General features: G+C 33.2%; 2 protein-coding genes across 8 annotated transcripts; one reads left to right on the top strand and one right to left on the bottom strand.

Moving 5' to 3' along the window:
• Positions 1 to 6,114, top strand: LOC105149180 (2-phosphoxylose phosphatase 1). Its single transcript, XM_011061428.2, has 4 exons — positions 1 to 423; positions 1,725 to 1,892; positions 2,305 to 2,870; positions 3,916 to 6,114. Exons 1-4 carry the CDS (start codon positions 333 to 335, stop codon positions 4,639 to 4,641), a joined length of 1,551 nt encoding a protein of 516 aa, XP_011059730.1. The 5' UTR covers positions 1 to 332; the 3' UTR covers positions 4,642 to 6,114.
• On the bottom strand, positions 5,868 to 22,824 carry LOC105149179 (uncharacterized). Of its 7 annotated transcripts, none has more exons than XM_011061420.2 (19): positions 22,436 to 22,824; positions 21,908 to 22,027; positions 21,565 to 21,822; positions 21,126 to 21,296; positions 20,712 to 21,047; positions 18,811 to 20,529; positions 18,122 to 18,619; positions 17,648 to 17,782; positions 17,175 to 17,446; positions 16,293 to 16,969; positions 15,910 to 16,037; positions 14,986 to 15,042; positions 13,655 to 13,822; positions 12,718 to 12,783; positions 11,863 to 12,177; positions 8,927 to 11,784; positions 8,006 to 8,741; positions 7,417 to 7,790; positions 5,868 to 7,028 (listed from the first exon to the last, which is right to left on the bottom strand). In XM_011061420.2, the coding sequence occupies exons 1-19, from the start codon at positions 22,496 to 22,498 to the stop codon at positions 6,917 to 6,919; spliced, it is 9,063 nt and encodes a 3,020-aa protein (XP_011059722.1). In that variant the 5' UTR covers positions 22,499 to 22,824; the 3' UTR covers positions 5,868 to 6,916. The 7 variants fall into 7 exon arrangements, with proteins under 7 accessions (XP_011059722.1, XP_011059724.1, XP_011059723.1 ...); XM_011061422.2 differs by having other exon boundaries at positions 12,718 to 12,780; XM_011061421.2 differs by having other exon boundaries at positions 14,986 to 15,039.
• Between the last annotated feature and the right edge of the window lie 4,724 nt (positions 22,825 to 27,548).

Below are 27,548 nucleotides of genomic sequence, written 5' to 3'. Positions count from 1 at the left end.
GCCATGTCAGGACCGGCAGTTCTATCTCGAGTATACGCGCCGCAGGGAGGTCGGCGATTCTCCTTGTCGTTTTCGTCGTCGTCATTGTCGTCGCCGATTGTCCGATCGGGCGCAATCTCTTGTCGCAGGACCATCGACGAATATGCGGAAAGTGTGGTCGACGGGCGTCTGAAGATGCAGCCTCGATCGGCCCCTTCGTGCGGGACGGAAATCAAGTCGCGTTCTCGTCCTCGCGCCGCTCCACGTTATCGTCGTCGTCGTCGTGACGTCGGAACGCCGTTACCGCTCGCTGGCCTGCGAATCGGTCCCTTGGGACCGGAAACCGCCGAGGGATGCTCGCGGAAATGGTCCGGCTCTCCTACCAGCACAGGGCGTTCTATTGCTACGTGATTCTGAGCGTGTGGATCTTCCTGCTGGTCGCTGGTAAACGCAAACAACGTGCTATCTCGCGCCGATATGTGCGGAAATGGTCCCGCTAAATGTAGAGATCGACCCTGCCGTGAAAATTGGCGTAATTTCGAATTGTATTGTTCCCAGATCTCGACACTGCGGTAGAAACGCGCGAGATGATTCGTATATATTTGTCTGCGACGATATATCTGTTCGCGACAAACGAGACTAAGCGTTGCATCTTACATCACAAAAAGAATACATCGAACTCGCGTCGAGATTGATCGCGTTTCGAAAACAGGAAGAGAGAAAATTTCTTGGCGCCGTACTTACATTTGTTTTTCGGATTTTACGTTCGTCGAATTCTCTCTGGAATGCTTAAATCTTTCGATCCTACGGTTTTATTTTTAAATATAGGATATGCATACGCGAGTCTGAACTGTCGCGCAGCTACTTGGACGCTTCTCCGCGTTATCACTTCGGCTTTAATAATAGAACTGTAATAATAGACACTTTAGTTTTTCAATAATGGATGATATAGATTCAATAATGGACGTTATCAGGTGCTATCAAGGTGACGATTACTTTATTTTCTTTTTGTCGTAAAGTAAGGGAAGTGTCAATCATAATCGTTGACACACGTTGCTAAACCGACAACCAGAAAAAAAAAACAAACTCATCGTAATCTATTCAATAATCCACTTGAACTTTGCTGTTGACGTTATATTTTTCATCGAAATGTAACTCGAGAACGGAGTTTTCCCTAATGCAGTTTCGTCATATATTTTAATATTAATATGTACTATATAAGGTTAAATCAAAATGCATCAGAGAGGAAGAAATTATATTGTACTCAAATAAAAATAAAAACGCCAGGAAAACGTTGTCCTTTTTAAAACTGGCGCCTAACGATATAAATCATAATAATAATAATAGTAATAAAGTAAATTATATACGTGAAATGAGATTTTGCCGTCGATTTAAAAGCTGCCAATTACAGATCCAACTTTAATAATATTGATATCAAAATGCATTAGACAGGAAGAAATTATTATAAAATAAAAATGCTGAGAGAATATTATTCTTTTTTAAACCAGTTCCTGATAATATAAATTGTAATGATAATATGAGTAATGAAATTATTTTAAATAAGATTTTATCATCGATGAAAGATTATACAGGTTTAAGTTTAATTATTTCAATTTCAGTGTACGTATATACTTTCAGATAAAATCAAAATGTATTAGAGATCGTAATAATAATACAAAGAAAATAATATGAATTCGTTGATTTAAAAGCTATCGATTATAGACAATTTCTCTTTTATTGTGCAGGTATGTATAAATATATCGGCGTAGATGATAAAACCTCGATGCAGACGAGAGTCCCAAACAATGATTTGTCGCTACGAGAATTTCCAAGAAACTTAAAATCGGATGCGAAAACGAAGAAGATCTTTCGTTTCTGCAACCTGCCGCACGAGATAGCTGCAGACACCGAAGGTACCTTCATTCAATTATCCTTGTATTTTTAAATAAAAAGTAATATAATATAATACTTTGAATAAAATTAACCGAAAATGGAATACTCCAGTCACGATGACCAACATTTTCGTATCATAAATCAATAATTCTTCATCAATCATATTAAACGTTACTCAAATATCAAAGAAGTCGATCGTCAAAGCTCTTCATGCATAATCGCAGTAAATAGTAAATGGCACAAAGTCAATAATCCCGTTTGATCTCACTCGAACTAGAAATCGGTATAAATCACTTTCTTCTTGCGTAAGTGTACGCACATAGAGCACAAGAGTTTCAAAATTATCTTATTATATTATACGAGATTGCGTGTATAACGCACATAAAATATCATGCGTAAAATATCGTACCTTACTTCCTTACTTTCTAACAGGGAAGCTCGATGGCAATTTGACGCTGAGCGGCATCCTGATCTTCATTCGTCACGGTGATCGGGGTCCTCTGACGCACATACGGAACATAAGCAGCATCAATTGCGGGGGTGAACTCGGCACTGTGACCGAGCTCGAGACCATCTACGAGAACTACGTGAACTTCGTGCAGAACGCGTCGAGCTACTCTCGGGCCGCTTGGGCCCAGTTCCTGGGTCCGTTCCACGGCCTCCCCGTGCTGCCGGCGAACGCACGCGACTGCAGGATCGGTCAGCTCACCACCCTCGGCATCCTGCAACTGTTGAAGACCGGGATCGCGCTGAGGAACGCGTACTACCACCGACTCAATCTCGGCAATGGCACCTCCTTCGGCAAGGATGTTATCGTCTACAGCACTTCCTATCGCAGGACTGTACAGAGCGCGGTCGCGTTACTGTACGCACTCTTCGAGAACGACGGCTTCCAGAGTTTGGCGAGGATCAGCCTACAGGAGAGTCAGAGCTATGCGTTCTGCAGCAATGAGTGCGCCTGTCCTGCCGCTGAGAAGTTTCTGAAACAGCACTTGAAGGTAAAGTATATACACGAATTGAAAATCTGAGTATCCGTTCATTTCGTAGACTTCCTGTATATATTGATAAGAGATAAATCATGTTGGACGATCGTTTTCCTGTGTGTGAAATTTGAGCGATACAACAACCTTTGCAATTATTTACAAATTTATGCGATTTGTACGTTCGTTTAAAGAATACAATTATAAAAACATCGTCTTTTAAATTCGAGTAATTTTTCTATGAAGTAATTAAAAACCCGCCTCGGATTTCTCGCGCAGTTTCGTTTCATTTTTTAAAGACGTACGTAAAACGGACTTGTCGCCTTTCCACCTTTCCAGGAGAGATTCGATAAATTTACATTTGTACTATTCCCGTCTTTCCGAGGAAGTTTTAATGACCTAAGATCTCATTTCAGTTTTTTCTCAGAAACATGTTAAATAATCTGTATCAACATCGCTCTTCTCCTTGCTTTCTCAGGAAATCCAATAAAATTATCTAGGTCATTCTAGGCTGGCAAACGTTGATTTCTCAGTGCGAGTTATCTAAATAAAATACTTGCACGCGATAATAATTCTTTCTATAAAAATAATCTTGTCTCATAACTTCCGTTCGCTGTCTGTATAGCACGTGGAGATGTATTGCATATTTAATGCATAAGAGAATGTGAATCTTTCCTAAAATGTCGAGAGATCTCATAATTTGTTTTAACATTTCAATAATTACTTTTCTTATCAAGTTCTTGTGGAAAAGTTCAGAATTTTCAATTAAAAAATTAATTATAAAGAAGAATTTCAAAGTTATACTTAAGCTTCACCTGAATGTAGTTTTGACGAGTATAATTAAAATCGACGAAAACTTTTTCCAAATCTCCAAAGCCCATTTAATTCTGTTACTGAATCTTTTATTGAGATGTTAGCTTGCATTTCCTCTAGTTATTGGTATCAGAAGAATAATTCAGTTGGATGTTAATAAAGTATTCGTGGAGAGCTCCGGGGGGAGCATTCACGAAAATATTGGGAATCATGCGGACTTCTGCAGACACGTTACTTTTACTTTCCCCAGGAGACCTCCAACCATCTGAAATCCCATCCGGCCGTCGGGGAGCTGATTAAGCAGGCGGCAAGCGCCGTCTTCGAGCTTCCGGATCAAGCGCAGACATGCGATCCGAATACGCTGAGGGATGCCCTGTTAACGTACGTGTGTCACGGCGCTTCGCTGCCGTGCGCGGACCTCGACACCCAACGCACGTGCGTGAAAAGCGATCAGGTTACCGGATTGTTCGCTTACACGGATTGGGAATCGAAGCAGGTCGCCAAGAGTAGCAGCCGCAACAAATACGGGCTGCTGAAGGCCTATGGGATGTTGCGTGGCATCGTCACCTTCTTGCTGCGCATCATCTCTGAGGCCAGGCCCAAGATCGTCCTCTATTCCGGCCACGACAAGACCTTAGAATACCTCGCCACCGCTCTCGGCATAGTCTCCGACGTGGCGACCCACTACGCTTCGCGGCTCGTCATCGAGGTCTACAAGATCAATCCGCGGAACGACAATCGCCTCGCCAGCGATTTCTACTTCCGCATCGTCGCCAACGGCCGAGACCTCACACCGAAGGTCCCGTTCTGTAGGAACGCGAACACTTACGTCAGCGACGACGGGGAATTTATGAGCAAGAAAAGCGTCAAGCTGTGCCCGATAGAGAATATCGTTAGGCAACTCCATGACGATTACTTCGTGCCGTTCAACGCGACGAACTTTAAAGACGCATGTTCGAGTCATAAGATTCGCTAGAATTAATGGACATACTCTAGTTCGTGAAACAAGATCGATCCGGTAGGAAAATAGGCGAGTTAAAAGGAACGAGAGAGAGACAGACTCATCTTCGGTGATAGTAAATATTTTATCCTTGAAATTAGAACTTCAAGACTGTAGCACTTTTTTAGATTCTCTTTTATCTCTTTTTATCCTGAATATAATGGTTTAACCACTGTATTCATAAACAGTAAACACGACGAGACAAAAATCGCTTTAACACAGTCTAACTTTAGATAAGGGGTATCATGATATTCTCTTAAAAATGGCAAATGGCTTCGTCCCGGAATAAAAATAGATAGAAGCGACAAAAAACAGAGAAGCGTTTAACACATAAAGCCAGTCTCTCATTATAGAGATGAGAAGTTTGACTTCCTAAGGATGAATTTTTACAAATTCTTTTTAATTCACCTACTTCTCATATAACAGATAGATATATCAAGCGGATCTCAAACAAGTTTCCAACTTGCACTCTATGCATTATAGATAACTAAGCCGATGTGAAAGTAATTATTAATACCAACGTTCGAAATACATCTGCGGTGAGCTAATCTTTCAATTTTCCTAACAAATTTCTCTTGCGCGGCGTAAATCACTTTAATCGCGTTTAATGCTATTTTCCCACTTGAGAAAGTATTTTGATTCTATTGCGAATAATCAGATATATAAGATTGTTCATTTGACATTCGGGACAAGCTGTGTTTCAAATTTTTTTACATCTCGTTATATCGATGCATAGTTAACGAAATTTAAGATTATCAAAAATTATAATAAAATTTTTAAAACATGAAAAAAAAGAGAATATAAGTTACCATTTTAGCAAAGAGCCTTATCTTCATAAATATATATATATATATATATATATATATATATATATATATATAAAACTTTTAACTAACGTATCTAGATAAATTTAGAGAAACGATAGCGCTAATGAGAACCGATTAGTCGATTATTATATATATTTTATCATACACTATTGTATATATGTAAATATATATATAGTGCTTTAGAAATATATATATATATATATACTAAAAACACAATTATATTCCTTCCCCGACTGTTAATAAGTTACAATAAATAATTATGATAAAACGAAAATAATAAATGAGATCGTGCTTTAAATGGAATCTTTGACAAGTATCTTCATCTCGAATGACAGCATTATCCTATTTCACGTCGATTTTTATATTTAACAAGAGTTTAATATATTAAAAAAATTGATTCTTTATTACAGGCATCAGGAAAACGACATGCAACTTGAGATATATAAAAAGCTTATTATAATCCATCGGTAAATAAATAATAAACGCGTTTTACGGCGTACAAGGCACGCAGGTTCACATATTTATACTACCTACAATATGTCTTAGATAACTTACGCAATAACAGTATGTCATAAATAAAAGCAAAATCTGGCTTAAAGCCGATTATGTGATTCCGCAGAAATTGCTTTTACTTTCCTAATGTTCGATAAAAGCCTCTCGTGTCTTACAACGCTAAAACCTACTTTACATGCACACATCCTTCTTGCTTATTAATAACGTCTCATTATTCATGTTTCTCGCAATACACAGGTGACACTTTGAAATTGTGTCATCAAGATCAAAAGAGATAGATAGCATCAATCAAAAGTTTCGCAAAACGGTAATGAGTTAAAAATATATAAAAACCGGCAGTCCATTACAGAGTCCATATAAATGCCCAGTTTCAATTATTTCCGGTCGAGCTGACGAAATTTACGTTCTCTTCATTGATCGTTTAATGAATTAAGACGATGCAAATCGTACAGCCGAACGGAAATAGAAATCCCATGCAAATCGATCTTTGACGATTGCAATTTAGTCATAAAATACAGAACGCGTTTATCAAAAATGAAAAATATAATAAGAGCTAATATAATTGAGCAATATTGTAAAAATTTGATTTAAAATATCGCTATATCAAGCGCAGCGTCTGAATAAGGGAATGAAATGTTCCAAAATTTTATAATTCGATATAGAACCGGTACTTAAACTCTTGATCATTTATCTAGGATTTATAATTATCTGAATTTACATATTTAAGAATCCAAAATTAATCACGTATCATTACTTCAAAAATCTAAAAGAATTCGAAAAATGCGGAGTCATTTTAAAAAACGCGAACTGTATGATATACTACTTGACGAACAATTATTTGATTGAACAATTATTCATAATTAACACTGTACAGCTAAACTTCTACAAATTCTAAAAATATACATATAATGTTATTCTGAGATAATATGACTAGTACCAGACTCTGCCATAACTGCGCCAAATGTTTCTTGGAAATTTCTTACATCTTGGTAATACTGCCCGAGCATAAAACTGCTACCTCCACTGAAATATATAATCCAATATATATATATATTATATATCTAATATATAATAACATTGTAAAATCAAACGCAAAAAGTTCATTTCAAATTTCATCAAACAATTGAAATAATCTGCATGCAATCGTATTAACAAATAGAAAAATCTTATGATATTCGTTAATTAACAGATTGAGCCAATTAATCATATTTGATTAGCCATGATGATATTTTCTTCAATAAAAAACTAAATAATCCATCAAATGACAATATTCCTAAATTAGAAATGCATATTTTCTTACTGGATAATACTTTTAAGCTTATCCTCTTCACATACTTATTAAAGATTTGTGTCATCAAATCTTTCCTTTATCAATTTTATAAAAATGCTAGTTGATAATCGTTTTACTTACTTTGTCGCCCTTTCTCTCACGGGTGGAGAATGATTTGATGGTGTTTTCCGGACAGGCGGCAAATCAATTAATTGATCGACACTACCCATAATAGCATTAGCACCCACGCGTTTCCCCGTTCGCCAGCGTTGAATCAACCACTTCATCCTATGTATACTGATTATAGCAAACACGGCGATCCTGAAACGCACCTTTCTGTTGCGAGACAATCGCGCGTAAGAGCGTTGATCTTGAGTCAATTGCGCAAGCACACATAACGTGTTTTCCTCGCAATACTGATAGCTGCCGACAATACATAACAGGTACTTCTTCTGATAAGCCAACGCTTTCCGTCTACTTTCCACTCGTAAATATTTGCCGTAGAAGTTTTGTAACTGGAATGCAAAATTCACACATTGTTCTATTTATTCTGCAGCCAAATCATAGTTAAATTCAATTATAGTTAATTATTAATTATGAAATCTCGATATACAAATTATTATAAAAAAATACTAAAATTAAATCACCATTAGCAACTTCTTTTAATTCTAAGATACAAGAATTGAATCACTTCAATTTTAAATTTAAATAATTAAATGAAATGTTATACCCTCTCGATAGGAATTGTCTGCTGACTCGAAGCATGTGTATTTTTTAGTTTTTTCAGCTGCCCCTCGAGCAACTTTACACGTTGCATCGATAATTCTCTATCTGTTCTTATCCTGCCGATTTTATCTTCGAGATTACTGTTTTCGATAGCGTATTTCTCAACTGTCTCGCTTAATTCCTTAATTTTCTGCATAAAATTCGTGGGGACATCCTTGGTATTTTCAATTAAATCCTTGAATTTTCTTTCTTTTTCTTTTGAAATTGCTAGTCTCATATTGAGCTCCGTCTCTCGCTCTTTCAAGGAATCCACTGTACGCGTAAGCTTCAGCTCTCGATTTGAGGATTCTTTTAGTTCCTGTCTCGCACGATTTATATCAGTCTCCAGCTCTATTCTGATTTCTCGAGCATCATTGATCTCTCTGCGTAATTCTTTGATCTCATCTAGTTCAACATTTCGTTGACCTTGCTTCATGGTTTCAGTCAACATCTTCACTTGTTCTTGCAAATAATTACAGTGCTCTTCTCGTGCTTTCAATTCCTCTGCAGTTCTCCGCAGATCTGCCTCTAGAATTTCTTTCAGTCCATTGGTTAATGCCAGGCTGCTGATTAGTCTTTCTTGTTCCTCCGTCGCGATCTCTAATCGCTTCTCGTACTTACTTATCTCGTTCTCTAGTTTCTTTATATTCTCCTTTAGTTGCGCATTGTGCTTTCGACTTTCTTCAAGATTTTCACTCGTTCTTGAATACAGAAAAAAAGATTAGGAAACAAAATATTGTTTTTGGAATATATAGTTATCTTGTTTTGATAAAATATAATTAAATTCTATTGATAAATATTAACATTACAGTGAAAAGATTATGAGCAAATAAATGTAAGTACTACATAAATTAAAAATTAATTTAAACTAAAAATTAGTACATACCTCTCCGATTCATTTTGCGCGGTTGCAGCAAAATTTGACAAGCTTTTACTGATGTTTTCAATTTCTATCGATTTTCTCATTGACATCAATTGTGAATCCAAATTAATCTGCTGTTGTCTCATCGACGCTAGATCATTGCGAAGCTTCTCCTCATTATCCAGAGAGGCTTTCAATTTTGTTTGCAGGAATTCGATCAACTCAGTGTCCTGTATTCGTCCTACTTCCGCCATCCGACGATGTTCCTCTATCTCCATCCTTAAGAACTTCACCACATCTCTTTCTGAGAGAAGTTCCTTATCCAACTTAACTATCTTCTTCATTTCTTCCGTCAAATCCGCCTTCAGTTGCAGAATACGATCCTCGTACTCAGCGATCTGATGTCTCATTATATCTCGTTCGACTTCTAAGTCATCTTTTAGTTTCTTCAATGACTCGTTGTCCTTGCGTACTTCATTATTTCTTTGATGATAATCCTCCATTACTACTCCATCCACAACCTCGTCGTCCTTAATTACCTGCATAATTTGTTTATCTAATCGTGCAGAAAGATTCAGTTCTCGCTGGACCATATCTTCGATATCACTATCGTCCTGCGAACGTCGCACAGAAGCATCCTTCAGCTCCAATTCCTTTTGCAAGCTCTGCATCATATCCCTTAATTCCTCGTTCAATCTGCGTTCTTCCTTCAATTTTCTTCTCAATTCTACAATATTACCAGATTCCTTCATTTTGTTTTGAATAGTTTCCAGTGCTCGATGCAGGCTCTTACTATCATCGCTCATTTGTCTGATTACCTTGTCTTTTTCCTTCAGGAACTCCTGCAAATGATGGATCTCTTGGTCCTTGTTGCTAGAAGATGATGGCGAGGAAGACCCCGACTGAACGTCACTCATTCGTCTTGCCATCTCTTCCAACTTACGGATTACTTGATCCCGGTTATTCAAACCATCCGTCAATCGTAGGATCTCGTCCTGCAACTCAGCAATTTCTCGCTCACGCGCGTGAACCTTTGTCTTAAATTCATACAGTTGCTTGTTCTCGTTCTCTATCTCAATATTGCGCGTCTGAAGAGTCTCTAACGCGATATCTTTATTCAGGACAAGTTCCTTGAATCTTTGTAATTCTTGTGTCATATCCTGCAAAGAGTTGTTTCTTTTCATCTGGTCCTTTTCTCTATCTTCAATTTCTCTCTTCAACTTCGTATTCTCTGCATTTAATTCTGTAATGATCCTTTCATTCACCTGCATTCTATCATTTTGATCTTCCAGCTCCTCCGACTTCAGTTTCAAAATGTTTTCTACTTCCTCCAGATCTTTCTTTATTTTACTTTCCGACGCCTGGGCCAGCTCATATTGTCCTCTATAGAAATTTTTATCCCGCACCAAGTTTTCGACAGTTTCCTTGAACTCATCTTGCAAATTTTGATATTGTTTCTGCAAGGTGACCAATTCCATTTCGTACTTGTTCAAAAAATCAGATTTTAAATCTAGTTCGCGTTGCAAAACTTGCAGTTGATTTGATAAGTTTTCGATTTCCTTCACTTTCTCATTGAATAATTCCTCAGCTCGCTGAGAGTCCTCACTGATATCGTTATTTTTGGGAGACGATAATTTTGACTCCTCTCCGGAACGATGCAATTCCATTCCCGAGTGACCGACATTCCCGTTGCTATAACTATGTGTATTGGAATGCAAATCTAACGGTGGTACTTGCGTATCTATCTTATCCACATCGAGCAAAGGTGTTTCTAAAGTGTTGAGACTGTTCATCTGTAACGTATTCTTCGAAGAGGACGAAGGAATTTTGAAACTAGAGATATTATGCGATGTTGTAAGTGTCATATTAGGTGCTCGAGTAGCTTCAGGGAATTCTTCACATTCCGAATGAATAGAAAGAATGTCGCTCAACGTTCGCGCGCTGTTCTTGGCCTCTGCTTGCTTTGTTAATTCCCGCAGCTGCACATCGTCCAAAGCGAGTGATGAATAGACATTCAATTGTTTCTCCCTTTTAGAAAGTTGCTCCTTTAAATGATCGATTTCCTCATTCTTATCAGTCAATATGGTATCGATTAACTGCGGCAATTCTAACTGAGTATGCTCCTGCGTTCCAAGTTTTATTTGTAGCATTTTTTTTTCTTCTTGAACGAGCTTTAATTGATCTTTTAGCCGCTCGATTTTTTGCAGTGCGCCATTTTCCGATTGAACAAAATTTTCCATTTCTGCTTCCTTCTCTGCCAACATCTGATTAGTCCTTTCAAGTTGAGCTTTCAGCTCTTTCAATTCTATCTCTTTATCAGTAATGGTTTGTTCCAGGGAATGATATTTCGTGATAGCTTCGTGTAATTGCAACTCTAAACGAGATGTCGCTTGCTTCTGAGCGAAAGGTGCGCTCTGTTTGTGCTGCTCCAGGCGACCACGCATTGTTTCAATTTGGAACAATTGCTCAGATGCGGTCTGGTGCAAGATCTCTTGTTCCGTTAATAATTCCTCGTTCTGATTTTTCATCGTTGTCAACTGCATCTCCAGATCCTTGATCCTCTTGAATGCTACTTCCTCCGCACGTGCGTGCTTTAACATTTTATCTTTCAGCTTGAGTACTTGATCCAGCGGTAGCATCGGCGGCGAGGACGGATCATCTGGTGTTAAACATCTCGTTGCATCTATTTGCTCCCTGATCGATACATCTTCGCTCGGCTGGCTCAAACTTAAATTGGAACCACACATGTGCGCAGATTCCATCTCTCGAATTCTCTTATCTAATTGATTTTGCATCTCATGCAATTCTGCTTTCATTTGCTTTAAGACAGACGAATTGACGTTGAAGTGTTCTGAACTTAACTTGTGTTTATTCAATTCCTCCTAAAAATATAAAGAGCTTTCTCGTAACCATTTTCTCTCCATATGTATATTGTTTATGCATTTGTTCACTTTACTTACTTGCAAATGATTAATTTGTTCGTTCAGATGCCTGTTCTCACTACCAGATTTAATAGCATCCAGCTCTTGAACTAGTTCTTGTTGATTCTTCGTTTGCGCGGTTATCACGGTTTCTAATTGATTAATTTGCATTTGCAAGGACTCTTCTCTTTCAATCTTAGCTTGCAATTGTTGCTCCAAGTCAGCAATGATGTCTCGTAAAACCCAGATTTTATCCACTGCAGCCTTCAATTCACTCTCCTTTTCTGATTTCTTCGCCTCGGTGTCAGACATTAATGACGACATCTCTCTCATCTGAGATTCGAGAGCCTCCACCTAAATCGTAAATCACACTTATACTTTTATATATATATATATGCGATCAACGCATCAGTTTTACAGGATGTCACCTATATTTCCAGTCAAGCATGACCCAACATGTAAAGCATGGGGAGATACGGTATGTATTATATCTACTTATACTTATTTTAAGCTAATGTACAGTGGGTAAGAAACAAAAAAAATTATATAATTATCTAATAATAAAAAAAATAATGTTGTTACTAAAAAATAAAAATTACTCAAGAAAGATGATAAATAAATATGATATATAATTCTATCTATAAGTAGTCTGAACTTTTTTTTTATTATGACACATTTAAGTACTTTACTTCAAGATTGTTAAAAAAATTTGTGAAATATTTTAATGCATTTTGATAGTTATGTTGTAAATATAGATAAATAGGTAAAGGTTATTACATAACTCATTACTCAAATTTTAACTATTTTGACAAATGTGGGTACTTTTCTTAGCCACTGTATGACAATGAAAAGTCATAGAAAAAGTTAAAAAATCAAAGTAAATACAACACTCACAGCTGCATTGATGTCAGTCGTTTGAAGCTCAGGGATGTCTGTTCTTTCAGATGATAGCTCAGACTGCTTTGTGCGACAAACAGAAAACCAAAACCAGAGTGCAGAAAAAACTTGTGTTAATATAATTAGTCGTGATGCGTGATACTAATTGCTGGCGATACAATTAATTTCTGATAGCCCTTTCAATTGGCAGTTAAACTTACGTTCTATATTATACTATTTTCAAAACAATTATCTTTAAATTAAGGAACGTGCTGGTCAAAGTACATGTTTTACAAAATTTTAGGACTATAGAATTTAGGAATATATATAGAATTCATATTTATGACATTATAAAATTTTATCTAATATATTCTATTTTCTAATATATTCTAATATTGGATAAATTATGCGATCCATTTTTCAAAGATCAATATGCAATCTTTTTCCAGCAGTTTTAAGTTTATGTTAAGTTTATATATTAAATAAAAAAACCACAGAAACCTAATTAAATCTTAGAAATGGCAGTCGTTATGCCAGTTGAAATTTCCTGGTTAGTGCAGTAATTACTACAGCGAATTTTTTAAGAAAGTCTGTATTAAATTAATTAATCCTTAATTAGCCATAAGTTAAATTATTGCATGGTATTTCCTTTGGATTCTCTGAACATTTTTAATATTAATTTTATAATTTAAAGAATCAAAACAATATCTATTTTTGATTATTCTGAGAATAATTATACTGCAAAAAAATTTTGATATATTAAAGACAATATTTTTCAATATTCAGTATATATAAATATTGTCCATCAATTGGCATTAATTAAGAATTAATTGAGGAACAATAAACCCTAAAGCTAACCACAGCGGGTGATTATAAAAAGCATCGTGTTTATACTCAACAAAAAATATTTTCGTCACGTCAAAAAAAATAAAATAAGCACAATGAAAGCTTTTACCTCGGAAGTAATACGCATATCTCTTTCTTTGTCGCGCTCGCGATCCTTGAGCTGTTCTTGCAAAAAGCGAATTTGCTTCGCAGCTTCATCTCGTTCCATTTCACGCTCGCTCGCTTGCTCATCCAGAAACCGACGGATTGCTCGTAACTGCTTGTCCGCTGCCTCAATCTAAACAAACGTGTATAGTTCTAGTTAGAGGTAATTATCATGTCCCACGCGCAACAACACGCGCATGTGATAAAAATTATTAACTTAAAGTAAAATAGCTGCACTATTTAAGCCATTTTCATGTAACATAGTCAGTTATATATATATATATATATATATATATATATATATAAAAGAAAAAGACGATAATTATTCTTTTAAAATTTTTCAGAATTAAAATTTATAAAAAATTGTATTAATAAATTGGGAAATTAATTAAATCAATGTATCAATTCAAATATTTTATAAGAGATAGAAATAGAAACATCATATTTTTTAATCAAATAAGAAAATTTATTTAATTTAAAAAAAAATTATTTTCAAATCAAAGAAATTTTTTTTAACCATATAGCAAAAAACATTTCTTTGAATCAAACATTTCTTTCTCTGGATGAATACTTTAATGATACTTTAATCATTTAATTAATTTCATGTTTCCTCTACCATTCATAATAAAATTAAATAGTATAATATAAAAGAAAATAAGCTAAACTATAAAACTGTTAGTAGTACCGAATAATCTTTTGGGCAAGGATATTGAAAATAAAATGAAGAAAAAAATGATTATTCCAATATTAAAATATAAATATAATTATTTAATGTAAAAAATTACTTGATGCCGAAAATTAAGACATCAAAACTATAAAAAATAGAAAATTGCTATTTTTTTTTTAAATTTTATATAAAAGCCAAATATATTTGAATATTAAGTTAATTGTCAAATATATATGACTACAAAATTAGAGGATATATAAAAATTATGCTTCAACAAATTTGGATTACAATAAAATAAATAACATAATAAGAAAAATCTATAACGGAAGACATATTCAGATATAATGACACATTAAGACGTCTACAATATAGCATGCAAAGCCATTATTATATCTTGCAACAACATGCAATATATATTTAAAAATATAATAATAATATACTTTTTAGTAATATATGTGCAATTATTACTATAAACAGATATTAAAAATGAGATGATAAGAATGACATTTCAATGAAAACTTGTATTATACTTCTTAATTGTAAGAAATGTTATAAATATTAATTTAGTTTCAATCTACAAGTAACTTACGGACAGCATTTACAGTAATATTAGTAATTCTATAATTTACCTTTTTGCAGCAAACCCTGTGAATGTATGGGGTAGGAGTAGGTTCTAAAGGTACCTGCTGGCAAGACAATAGAACGCCAATCAATCTTTTAAAACCTGCATCACAGAGCTCTGCACTTTTGATTTGGAAGATGCCTCTTATTGATTAATTAAATAATTATTTTACTAATAAATAATATTTTTTAATAAATTTTAAACTGCCATATGTGCACAATGTTCTAATTTCTGGCTGCTTTATAAATTACTGAGGAATACTGATCATTATTTCATACGGGATGTATAAAGAAAAGAGTGAATATTAAATTAAGTGAATATATCTTTAAATTGCTAAAAAGTTCAAGAAAAAGTTCATCTAATTAATAAAGCTCAATAAAGTTAAAAATTTTCATATTTAAGAATGGAATAATAAGGATGAAGAAAAAAAAAATTCAATAAAAATTAAAATTTAAAATAGCACATATATAGATTTAAAAGTCTATGATTTCACAGATAAAGTATGCAAAGATTTTTGGAGATGAAAGAATGTAAATATTTCGCTTTCTTAAAATACTCTATACATAGTGTTCATAATACACAACATAATAATTCTTTCTAATTTTACTACTTATCAAAAGAAATATTAAAATATCAAAATAATAAACATATACGAATAATATTAATAAACTGTACTACAATTACATTGTGTAAAATAATGTGCTATAACAAATAAAAAAGATCGTGTTAATTATTGATACACGGTAAAATATGTATAAATATTGTAAACACGAAGCTCATAGATATACAGAAATGTGTAGATTTAATGAATTACAAAGACAAGTTTTCAATACACCGCAATGTTCATCACCGTACTGTCATACCAAGATCGAATAATTAGAAATCATGCAACAATGCACTTTCAATGAAAATAATAAATAAACGATTTTACCTGTTGTTGTAAATCTTCCCTTTCTTTCCTAGCGTCATCTATTAGTTTATCATTTTGTCTGCATAGCTCTTCTATTAATTGCAGTAAATAAGATATGTCACCACCACCGTTAGATAATACATGTCTAGCTGTAATTTTAATTTAAAAAAAAAAGTCAATCATATAGGAAAAACATAAAGAATAAAAAATTTTAAAAATATTTGGGACATAGAACAACTAATGCAATCTATACATTCAAGTTCAAATTTTTAATTTGAAATGATAATATGATCAATTTGAAAAAAGTATAAATATAAATGGTTATTCATTTTTAATATATATATATATATATATATATATATATATATTCATTTAAATTACATAAAAATGAGATAAAAATTTACCTTTTTCTTGCACTTGCGAAAAATCTTGCAACACAATATCGCCTCTAGAAAGATCGCTTTCACCATATCCTTCCGTGATAATTTCTTTTTTGCTTTCCGCGCTAATCAACTTTCGCTGAAGTTCCAAAATATGTACTTTTAATTGTTCTACTTCTTCTTGGTAATTTATGATCAAAGCTTCAGCATGATTCAGTTTCAAGGAGAGCGCTTCATTAATTTCATTAATTTTTCTTGCTAAGAGATCATCATTTGATGACAATGTAATCTTATTCTCGCTCTCAGACATTGACAGATTGAGGACTTGTGTGCTATCAGACTTCAAGCGTCTCAAACAAGCTTTCAGTTCTTTTTTTAATATTTCGTCTGTATCTTCATCAACTAAATTCTGCAACATTTTGTTGTCGCTGTTAACAATGGAAGCTATTTTTGTGGATTGCGGAGCAAAATGAACCCTCTTGATCCGTTGGTTTGATGAATTCTTATGCGGTATTTCAGATAAAACAGTGTTGTTACTCTTATTTAAATTTTCTTCATCGATAAAAGCGGACTCTGACAATTGTCTTTTTAAAACTTCATTGATCAGAGTATTATTAACTTCTTCTTCACAAACAGAGAAATAGTTAACTAATTCTCCAATTAGATTCTTAAGAGTTACACATGCCTTCCACAGATTGTCCCTGATAAAAACGAGATATAACATATTCAAGCAATGATTACATATTATATGAGTAAAATCATATTATATAACAGGATAAAACTTTAAATATCTTTTCAATGTATGTATTAAATTAATTTAAATATGAAATATTTTAAACATTTTTTTAACGATTAAATTGTTTATCTGCTAAATCAAAAAATAATATTTCAATATTTATCAATTACCTTTCTTCCATGATATTTTCTAAAGCTCCGACTCGACTAATTTCTTGCTTGTCACCAGTATTCATTTTAAGACTAGTAATTTCCTTTTGATGTTGCTCAAGCATTCGTGTTACAGTGCAACTGTATTCATCCTTCAGACGAACTAATTCAGTGGCATGTATTTTTTTCAACTCCTGGATTTCTTGTTTAGCGTTGGATGTGAATTTATCTCTCAGTTCTAATAATTCGACCGGCCAATTATCTTCTTTGTCTGTTTCCACCGATAATAGTACCTACACAATTTTAATAAATTTTACAATAAGCATCTTCTATATAATAATGCTTAATAAGCCACAAATATATTAGTCATAATTTTTACAGTAACATTCAAAAATTATCATATTCTAGAAAATAACCGAAATGATTTAATTAGATTTAATCTATGCTGTTATTTCATTCTGAACCCAGTTTGTACACATAATCCACATCTATACCTGAAATTGTTCTTGAAGAGCGTTGACAATATCCTGTCTAGCTAGCGCAATCTGCTCTTCTAGTTGATGATTATATGCATCACGCAGACTCGATAATTCACCATTTTCCAATACTTCCCATTCTGTCTGACAATACTACATGCAAACAGGAAGTCACACCGCAATACGTTAGTCACAAATAAATTTACATTTTAATATAAGTTATCGGAACGGAGCACAATTAATCTATTTTATTGCTATTGCACAATAACGAAAAATGTATTAATTACAATAAGTTTGAGATCACAAACATTACTAATCACAGAAGATCATGAAGACAACATTAAGATGAGAAATATAGTAGTAATAATGCATTCAGATCACACCATGCGTTTACAACTTCATACATGAATTTTCAGCACACATTAAAGATAAGAATTACTGTTGTTGACATATCAGTACAACAGTTACTATAAATGAACAATTTTTTCTCACCTGGTGCACAGTGGGTACAATCAATGCATGCTCCAACTTTGCCTCGATATCGCGAATTTGACACTCATACAATTCTTTCTGTTGTTTGAGCATTTTCTCATAATCAGCCTTGACATTCTGAATTTCATTCACTTTCAGTTCTAATTCCTTTTGTAATGCTCGGATGCTACTCTCATATTCCGTCTCAAGACGTGCTTGGTTTTCAGCATCCAGAATCTTGCTTTTCAGAGATTCCTCGATAGCACTAGGTGTTGCTGCTCGGGAGTTCGATACGTTCAAACAATCTCCGGCACCACCAAAATATAGATCGTCTGTCAGCTCCTCGGTTTCGCTATCGTTGTCGGAAATCCGTTTCGACTGTTGACTAAAGACTTCCTCAGAATACTGTTTTTCCATTTGCAAGCATTTCTGCTCAAAATATGTCCTTAGTTCTTCCATCTCTTTGGTATGGCGTGCTTCGAGTTCGGTCCTCAGATCGTTTAAGCTTGCATTACCATCCTTAAGGGATAGAAAATATAATTTAAACATATATATATATATATACATATATATATATATATATTATATATATATATATATATTATATATATATATATATATATATATATATATTATATAACAGTTTCTGCCCAATGCAGTAAAGAAATATAGACACAAATATTGTTCTAGAAATGAAAATAAAAACTTACCTTGAAATTCTGCAGCAATGAACGCAGTCTGCTGATTTCTTTGGCAGAATCCGTTTTAACAGATTCCAGTTCTGCTTTACGTCGATTCATCATCTCCTCGATTTCCTGGCTTAGCTTTTCCTTCTCCGTCCACAAATTTTCCAAAGATCTTTGCAATGAATTTTCACTATTCTGTGGCAAAGTGATATTTTCTTTGGAGGATTGCGCTTTAGCGATTACTATTTTCTCGCACAATGCATAATAACGAGATAATTTTAATTTAACTTCGTCCAAATTCGGCTTGTTCTCTAGAATTTGTTGTAACTCTTCATATAAGTTTTCGTTGTTTTTCAGATAATTGTTTTTTGTATCTATTAATGTGTCGGCAATATTCAATTCCAAAACTTTCTTCTGGCTTGCTGTATTTTGATTTAATATACTATCATCCAAGTCCTGATTTTCTTTCAAGTGCTTGGATGAAATCGTGCTATTCAAGGAGATATTCATTTTACTGCTATCGCTCAATCCCAAAGTTTGACTCAATCTTTCTTCAAATTCGGCGCACTGTGCCCATGCATGAGCTAAGCCATTCGTTAATTGCTGGCACTGCATTTCCATCTGCTTTGTTTTTTCTGTCATTTCAGTCAAATCTTTCCTATATCTCGCATTCTCTGTCTCTTTCTCTTCCAATAGTAGCTTTAGGCTCTCTATTTCCTGTTGTTGCGTTTCTATTTGCCAAGCTGAATCGCTTTCGATATTCACCAGAACATTTTTCGAAGAATTCTGAATGGGAGCATCACTAGATGTTGCATGACTGAATTCTCTCAATGAAATGACTTCCTGTTGAAGTTTGTCATACGCATTTTTCATATCCTTCAGTTGCTTCTCATATGTTTTCTTTGTGATATCGGCTTCTTTCAGTTTGTTATTCGCTTTGGCCAAATCTGTCTCTAGAACAGAAACTTTCTCGACTAACAGCTGTTCTATCTCCATCTTCTCCTCGAGCTTTCGTTTTGTCAGCTGATGTTGAATAGCTTCCTCGTCGAAAGTTTTATACATGGTTTCTCCTAATTCACTAACTGTGCTTACACTTGTAGCATCCAATCGAGATAAGGACTTCTCCAAATCTCCAATATATAATCTACCGCTCAGAGTCCTATCGTGCACTTGACTGTTTTCAATAATCGATTGTGCTGTGGAATATCTGCACGATAGATCGTCCAACTTAAATTTCAGCGTATCATTCTCCTGTTTTAATGCAGCAGCATTCGACAAAGCTTGCTCCAGTGATCGCTCAATACTCTCCTTAGATTCTAAGATACTCATCGAAGTGATGTGCTTCGACGTCATTTCCTCCAATTGAATTTTGTGCAATTTGATCTGCTCATTCAACAACTCCTTCTCTTTCTGAAAATGCAGATTTTGCATACGCCGTTCGTTTTCTGCTTCAAACTTTAATTCGTCAAGTTTCACTTTGTATAGGTGAACTTCTGATTGAGCAACCTTCTGCGACTCTGCATGATTTACCAATTCGAGTTTTAACGCCTCGACAGTTTTCTTGTAGTGAGATAACTGCGTTTGAAAGACGGACAGTTCCTTGGCGTGTCTGCTCTCTAAATCCGGTAATTCCTTATTTAAACGATCGGCTAACATTTTGTTTTCGTTCTTCAATACTTTCATGCACTCTTCATGCTTGGCTTTTATATTCGTAATTTCAGCCTCGTATTTCGAAGTTGTTTCCTATGAATAAAAAATCAATATAAGAAATCTTTTTTTTTTTTAATTGCTAGAACAACTTGGCTATGAATATTTTTCACCACCTGTATAGATATATGTATCATCTTTAAAATTCACTAAAAATATTCATAAACTAGAAATTTATAGATTAATTATAGAAAAAAAAATCCTTATGAAATACTTACTTTTAATTCTTGCTGATGGCGTATTGCGTTAGCATTTGTCACTGTGGTAAATTTATTCAAGATATGCTGCATATCCTGTTTGATTTTATCAACTCGTGCCTCATACTGTTTTTGTTGCTCCAACGTCTCATCGATATTCAGATTTTTCTCTGCGGCACTAAGACGAATTTGTTCATTCAGATTATTTATCTGTACTTTGTAATCATTAATTTCTGCATTTCGTGTTTCTCTTTCCATTTCCAATGTCTGTACGTGTTTACGAATATCCGTCAAATGCGCGTTTAATCGACGAATTATCCCTTCCTGATCACTCATCGTTGTTTCCAAAGCCTTAATCTAAAACAATGTTCGAGACAATGGACATTTATAGCAAGGTTATTAATAACTGTAAAATATAAGAAGCGTGTCACTTACTTTTTGTTGCAAGTTCACGTTGTCTATCGTAGGATTGTTCAACTGAATAGAGTTCAAAGCATTAAGTTGTGCTGTTACGGAGTCTCTTGCAGATAATGCTTGTTCCAAAGATGATGTTAAATGTTCTATCAGAGTGTCACGTTGATTTACTGCCTTTTCAAACTCTTGCAACTATTTTATGAAAAACACAACACTATTTAATGTCAATTATCTTATAACAATAGTTACAAATAAAAATAAAATGTGAGCTACATAAAATATTTAAAAAATTTATTTAAAAATAAAATTATATCTAGACTAACATTGTAACTACTATTATTATCAAAATCAAAAAGTGAGAATTTAATATATTTTAAAATATCAAAAGTATATAAAATAAGTGATAAGTATATGTTCTATGACTTAACAAATTGTTTACAAACAAAGAGATACAACATACTTTTATGTGATATAAAGATATAATATCCCTCCCATGTATACTGCTGCCCCGACTCTGCGATGAGTTTGGAGACGATGTCTCTGCTCGTAAATGATCAATCTCTGCATTTAAAGCCCCAACTATAGCTTCTTTTCCCTGCAATAGTTCCTCCAATTCTGCGACTCGTCCTGCTAGTCCTTCCAAATCAGCATCTGCCTCTCCCTCGCTTATACTAACACTGCTGTGTGTTATATCCCTTGAGGATATGGCTTCAGTTATCTAATATAGAACAAAATAAAGCAATTTATATAGAAACACTACAAATCAAAAACATTCAGACATGCGAGTTATTTTTTTTTCTTACACCAGACTCCTTATGCAGCATAGACTTCTCATTATGTAACGACTCATCATCGGATTGTTCCACATACTCCATGTTTCTGCTCTTGTCTTTGCTCGATCGTTTCACTTTATACTTTTCCAACTATAACAATCAAGATATATCTTAGGCAACTGATCATTGTTAGTAACCGAAGACAAAACATTCCTAATACAAAAGAGAACTCTCTATAATGGATGCTTTCTAGCAAGAAACACAGATGACACAATGAATTATTACCTTGTGTTAATCTTTATCCTTGTGTTAATGTTAAATAAAAATGATATGATTATTCTATATCATTCCATATCTCTTGCTAGAAAGCACCAAATGTCTCTCCAAAATTAAAGTAAAGTAGTATCCAAAATAAAAACAAACGAGCAATGCGCGGAATGTAAAAATAATAATAACGAATACGGAATAAACGAATACGGCTCTGTTCCTATTGTTAAGCAAATAATAAGGGTAGGTACACTAGAAGTGGTACGGATAATGAACAGAAGGAACACTTACCATTTCTCTGCCGGCCTCCAGCGAGCGTTTTCTACGCTCGTCCTCATCCTGCGTCGTGCTCATCCTGACGGAATCTGCGGATCGACGTGCATGAAGGGTGCAAAACTAAATATTTGTCAGCTACAAATTCACGGCTTGTCATCCGCTACATTTCAAATTTCACACCTCCGCGATGACCGATCTTGATTGCCAGCTATCATAAGGTCTTTGGAGTCTTTGCTCGTATCACGGTATCGCTTGCTTTACCAGATCAAACAATAAAAGAATAAACCTCCGAAGAGCAATCGAAATTGATAAAACGCTCAACGAAAGTGGTTGGAAAAACGGTTGGTCAGTTGTTCTGTCTAAAACGGTCGCGCGTCAGTCGTACCAACTTTTAAAGATCGCTAGATTACAAGATATGCTAGATTCAGGCTGCCTCATAGGCCGTCTCATAAGTCTAGTTTCCACCGATGGTTTAAACCAACTACAGTCGAACGACAGGGGAATACTCGACTATAATTGGTTGGTTTTTAAGGCCATTCTACATTGGTCATATCATAGAAGTCACAAGCTTTATTATTACTTACTACCAGCGTGAATTCTGATTAGCTGCTGCTTTTCTGCTTTTTTCTTTTCCGTCAAAATGTGAACGCGCCCTTAAGTGGAAATTTATTTCTCAGTTTACACTTTTTTTGGCAGAATTCACAAGAAATAGTAAATTGCGCAAATATATATTCATTCAGGAATTAAAACTTGAAACCATTTTACCACTAAAACAATAAAATGTGTCACAATTTAATATACATACACTCTAGATTTATTACATAAAAATATTTGCATTCAAATTGAGTTGTATAAAATTGCGTTATAAATAATACTAAAGAACGAGAGATATATATATTATTATATGAATATTAAGGAAATATGAATTATTTACGTAACAAGGTAATCATTGTCGTTTATCTTGTAAGATCGGAAGCAAATAACATAAATTCCATATAATCATGACCGTAAAAAAAATCTAAGAAATTCAAACAAGAAATGTAACAAAAAATTCAATTCCTTTTGCTATTTATATATGTATTATATAATAATCAATTAGTAATTCTATTTTTAACACAAAACTTGCAATAGAATACTTTTAAAAAAATCAATAAAAAAATTTTCTGGAAATTTGAAGGCAATAAAAATCTTGGAAAAAATTCTTAATAATATTATATATATATTTCTCCTTCCATCATTTTACATTATTATACCGATTTATTTTTTATTTCATAGACAACATAGAAAACAACTGTTTTTAGGAATTTGATACATCTCAAAAATTCGAATACTTGTAAAGAAAGACTTTCTAAATTATCAAGAATTTTAAAGTACACAAAGATATTTCAAGACCTTTGAAATTTTTTATTTCAAATAATATTCGAAGTAATTCGAAACTTTATGTAGTGTTAGAAAACTTTATAGAAAAGAAAGGCATTTTCCAACGCCTTCCAAGATATAGATCCGATTTATAATAGTTTCTGTGATACCCCTCTTCTTTTCTCTCTTTGTCAATTACAAGATTTTTGCTTAGATATCTGACTATCATTTCCTAGATCCAAATGATAATCCAACATGCCGTTTTTTACACGTTAACTTCTACGTATCGCTCCTTCGTGTCTTAATTCGATTGTTCCGGTCTATCAAGAATCGAGCGCGGCGAATGAGAGATAATGCGAAATTCACGAAGCGTAAAGGTAGTTCAATTCGCTTCTATTTCGACGGAAGTTCCTGCTTTATAGACACGCAGCCATTGCGGCTGTAACGACGGCTTCTACTGTTCTTACTATATGGGTGGACGCGTTTAACGATGCGGGCACTTGTAATGATGTCACGCACATGTGTGAGATGCAAAGTTGATTGTAATACCAGTTGAAAAGATGAGTTTGGCGCACGATTTATTCTACTCAAATACCTACTCTAATATAATACTTTAGAAATATAAAAAAATTAGCAGACCCGCTTCCACAGATATTACTGAAAATTGAAACTGCATCGATAAAATTTAGCGACTGTATAATATATTTAATAAAATAAAGTACTGCCACTTTGCTATTAATTATATGTATATATATATATATATATATATATATATAAACAATCATAATCCTCAAATTTCATTCTAAAAGAACACATTGCGGTATTTACACTCAGAAAAAAACTTGAAAGAAAAAGTTTAACTTACTTTAAGAAAATTATTTTTTTAAGGTTTCCTTGATATTTATTAGTTTTAAAAAGTGGTATTTGCTTTAATGAATTAGATGGATACACTGTTAGAAATATAAACACGAACTTCCTTTACATGTAAATGAAGCTCGTGGTTATGAATGAAATTAAAAATAATGAATGAATTTAACTGCAAATTAAGTTACAGTAGTTATTTAAATAAAATGAACGTATATATTAAATTTATGAAATTTAATGTACTTTTAATAAAATTTTACGAAAAATACATTAATTTTCATGAAAAATACATTAAATTTTATGTACATATACACAAATATATTTTTAGTTATAAATACATTAAATGTATATAATGTCATGAAATTAAATTCAAATTGTTTATTAACTTAAAAATTAATAAAATTTAAAAATATTTCTAACAGTGTATATACTATATATGTCCATCCAATCGATTACTTATGACTTTCTAAAAATAAACATATTGAAAAAATTTTTTTTTTAATGCCATATAAGGAACATAATTTTATTAACTAACACAAAAAATTATAAGTAATGGGAAAAGCATTGGAAAAAGAAAATCGAATATACCATACTAAAAAAGCGTTTAAGGGTTAATTAATTATATATTGGATAATTTTCTTAAAATTTAAGCATGTTGATACTTCGAGTAAATATAATATCGACAAATAATTGATAAGTTATTGACAAATGGCGATTAAAATCACGTTCGGTAGATCAAGAAAGTGGATCATTATATAATCAATCGATGGGAGAAATTGCATTATAAAACACTGTTATCTACTTCGGTATCGAGTAACAAACACGGAAGACATCAAAACGTTTAGGCGCGTTTAACCGATATTTCAATTCGCCATTTTTCCGGTTCATTAAAGATTCATGTACAATAGACACGAAATAAATCGATAGACTACTATTGATAGAAGATTACACGGGGATTTATAGACATTCAGTGATCAAGTATAATTGAATATTTATTTAAATATTTTTCGGTCGTGCTTATCTTTGCCGGATTGTACGGGAAATTAATGACTCTCTCTAATAATCCAATCAACCCGCGAATGCGCTATGTCATTCGAAAAACGGAATGCATTTACGATTAACGAAAGTGACTCATCATACTCATGTACAATGGTCGATGACTGCTGGATAGTTTTGCAAACTACCATTACGCATAATTTTCGATTGCTGTGTCGACATTTGCCGTCAGCGATTCTCAGTCTTACGATCCAGAAGATTTTAAATAGTAATTCAATGGCAGATAAAACAGCGTTCCAACGAGTTTACGATTGTTTGTTGTAATCACAGCATTGATGAAATTTTTTTGTACCTCTTATTAATCAGATATCAGAATATCAGAATATCCCATATTTATCGCATTTATCTTTCTAAGATTGCACATTTATTAAATGGCATAGCAAATGGGAATAAAAAATATTTTTCCGTATTTTACAAGATTTAATTGCCATTTTTATTTTTTTTTTTTTTTTAATATATGGAATGCGAGCGCTGTTCTATTAAACACAATTGTTCAATTTTACTGAATGTTAGACAGGAAATAAATATATAACGTTGATCCTTGAGAAAAGGGTCAAATTTTATTGGCAAAAACGTCAAGGCACTGGTGGTTCTGTTCTAGCTCTAAATCATATAGAATAATGAGCTCTTTTATATTAAGCTAACGCGAATAAGTAATGGATGTTTGTATCTTCAATTCGAGATACTTTAATAGCATTTAACTTTAGACTTTAGACTTTAGACTTTAGACTATTAAAATGCCAAAGATCAAGATATATTATACATAATGAAAAATTACATGTATAATTTTTTTCAAAGAGGATTAGAGAGGATTTTAAAAAAATTAAAGATATGTAAACCTTTACATTAGAGAATACTTCTTCAATAGCCTTGATCTTGATATATGTTATAGAAGTAAGACTACTGATCAACTTTTTCTGGTGAATTAATTGGCGGTCTCATATAGTTTTCGAGATATATTTACATAAAACTCATTTTTAAAATTTCATTAGGTAAACTTATTAGGGCCTTTTCGGTCCTTGATCTTGACATATACAGTGTCCCAAAATAATCGCCAAATATTTCATGGATAAGTAGAGCAAATTAAACTGAATCGAAAAATCTTTTACTATTTTGCAATTTTCGTAATAGTTAACAAGACATTAATTATTAAAAATTGTCGAAAATTGGTTTTCAATTTTTTACTCAAATAATATCAACTTTACAGAAAAACTATAAGAGATGAAAATTGTTTATTTTCTTTTCATAGAACTTTAAGAATTTTTTCAGAATTTTTTTATACCGTATCTCCTCATGTTAGTAAAAATAAGAAAATGCAGTACTAAAAAGTTGATGAAAAATTCTGAAAAAATTCTTAGCTCTATGAGAAGAAAATAAATAATTTTTGTCTTTCACAGTTTCTTTGTAAAGTTGATAGTATTTGAGTAAAAAAATTATTGAAGATCAATTTTCAATAATTTTTAGTAATTAATCTTGTTAACTGTTGCGAAAATTGCAAAATGGTAGAGGACTTTTCGACTTTAATGCACTCTATCTACACAAAAGCGCGGTTGACAGAAACTTATATCTTGGAACATCTTATAATAATAATTAATATAATAATGTATTATATTAATGAATATAAATGAATAAAGACAAAATAATAGATTCATTTCTTTTTCTTTTTAGAATTTATTTTTATTTTCAAACAAACTAAGTACGTCAAAAATTTCTGAGAAAAATAAAGAAAAAAAATACTGCAGATTTTCTTATTCAAAAGAAACGTTGCAAGATGCTAAGGTTTACTAATATTTTATTTGTTTATTAAATAAAGTAATTAAATAAAGTATTTTTTCTACAGTTGTTGATT

Source organism: Acromyrmex echinatior, chromosome 5, assembly GCF_024713525.1.
Source record: "Acromyrmex echinatior isolate Ae372 chromosome 5, ASM2471352v2, whole genome shotgun sequence".
Lineage (NCBI taxonomy): Eukaryota > Metazoa > Arthropoda > Insecta > Hymenoptera > Formicidae > Acromyrmex > Acromyrmex echinatior.
The sequence above is the reverse complement of the archived record's forward strand: the minus strand, read 5'-3'. Positions and strand labels throughout refer to the sequence as shown.

What these genes read in the sequence shown, in the direction of transcription:
- LOC105149179 (XM_011061420.2), bottom strand. Translation starts at nt 22,498, where the DNA reads ATGAGCACGACGCAGGATGAGGACGAGCGTAGAAAACGCTCGCTGGAG. An exon ending in TGCTGCATAAGGAGTCTGGT is followed by an intron (nt 21,823 to 21,907) that starts GTAAGAAAAAAA and finishes GTTCTATATTAG; the next exon opens with ATAACTGAAGCCATATCCTC. An exon ending in ACGTGAACTTGCAACAAAAA is followed by an intron (nt 21,048 to 21,125) that starts GTAAGTGACACG and finishes ACATTGTTTTAG; the next exon opens with ATTAAGGCTTTGGAAACAAC.
- LOC105149180 (XM_011061428.2), top strand. Translation starts at nt 333, where the DNA reads ATGCTCGCGGAAATGGTCCGGCTCTCCTACCAGCACAGGGCGTTCTAT. An exon ending in GATCTTCCTGCTGGTCGCTG is followed by an intron (nt 424 to 1,724) that starts GTAAACGCAAAC and finishes TTTATTGTGCAG; the next exon opens with GTATGTATAAATATATCGGC. An exon ending in TTCTGAAACAGCACTTGAAG is followed by an intron (nt 2,871 to 3,915) that starts GTAAAGTATATA and finishes TACTTTCCCCAG; the next exon opens with GAGACCTCCAACCATCTGAA.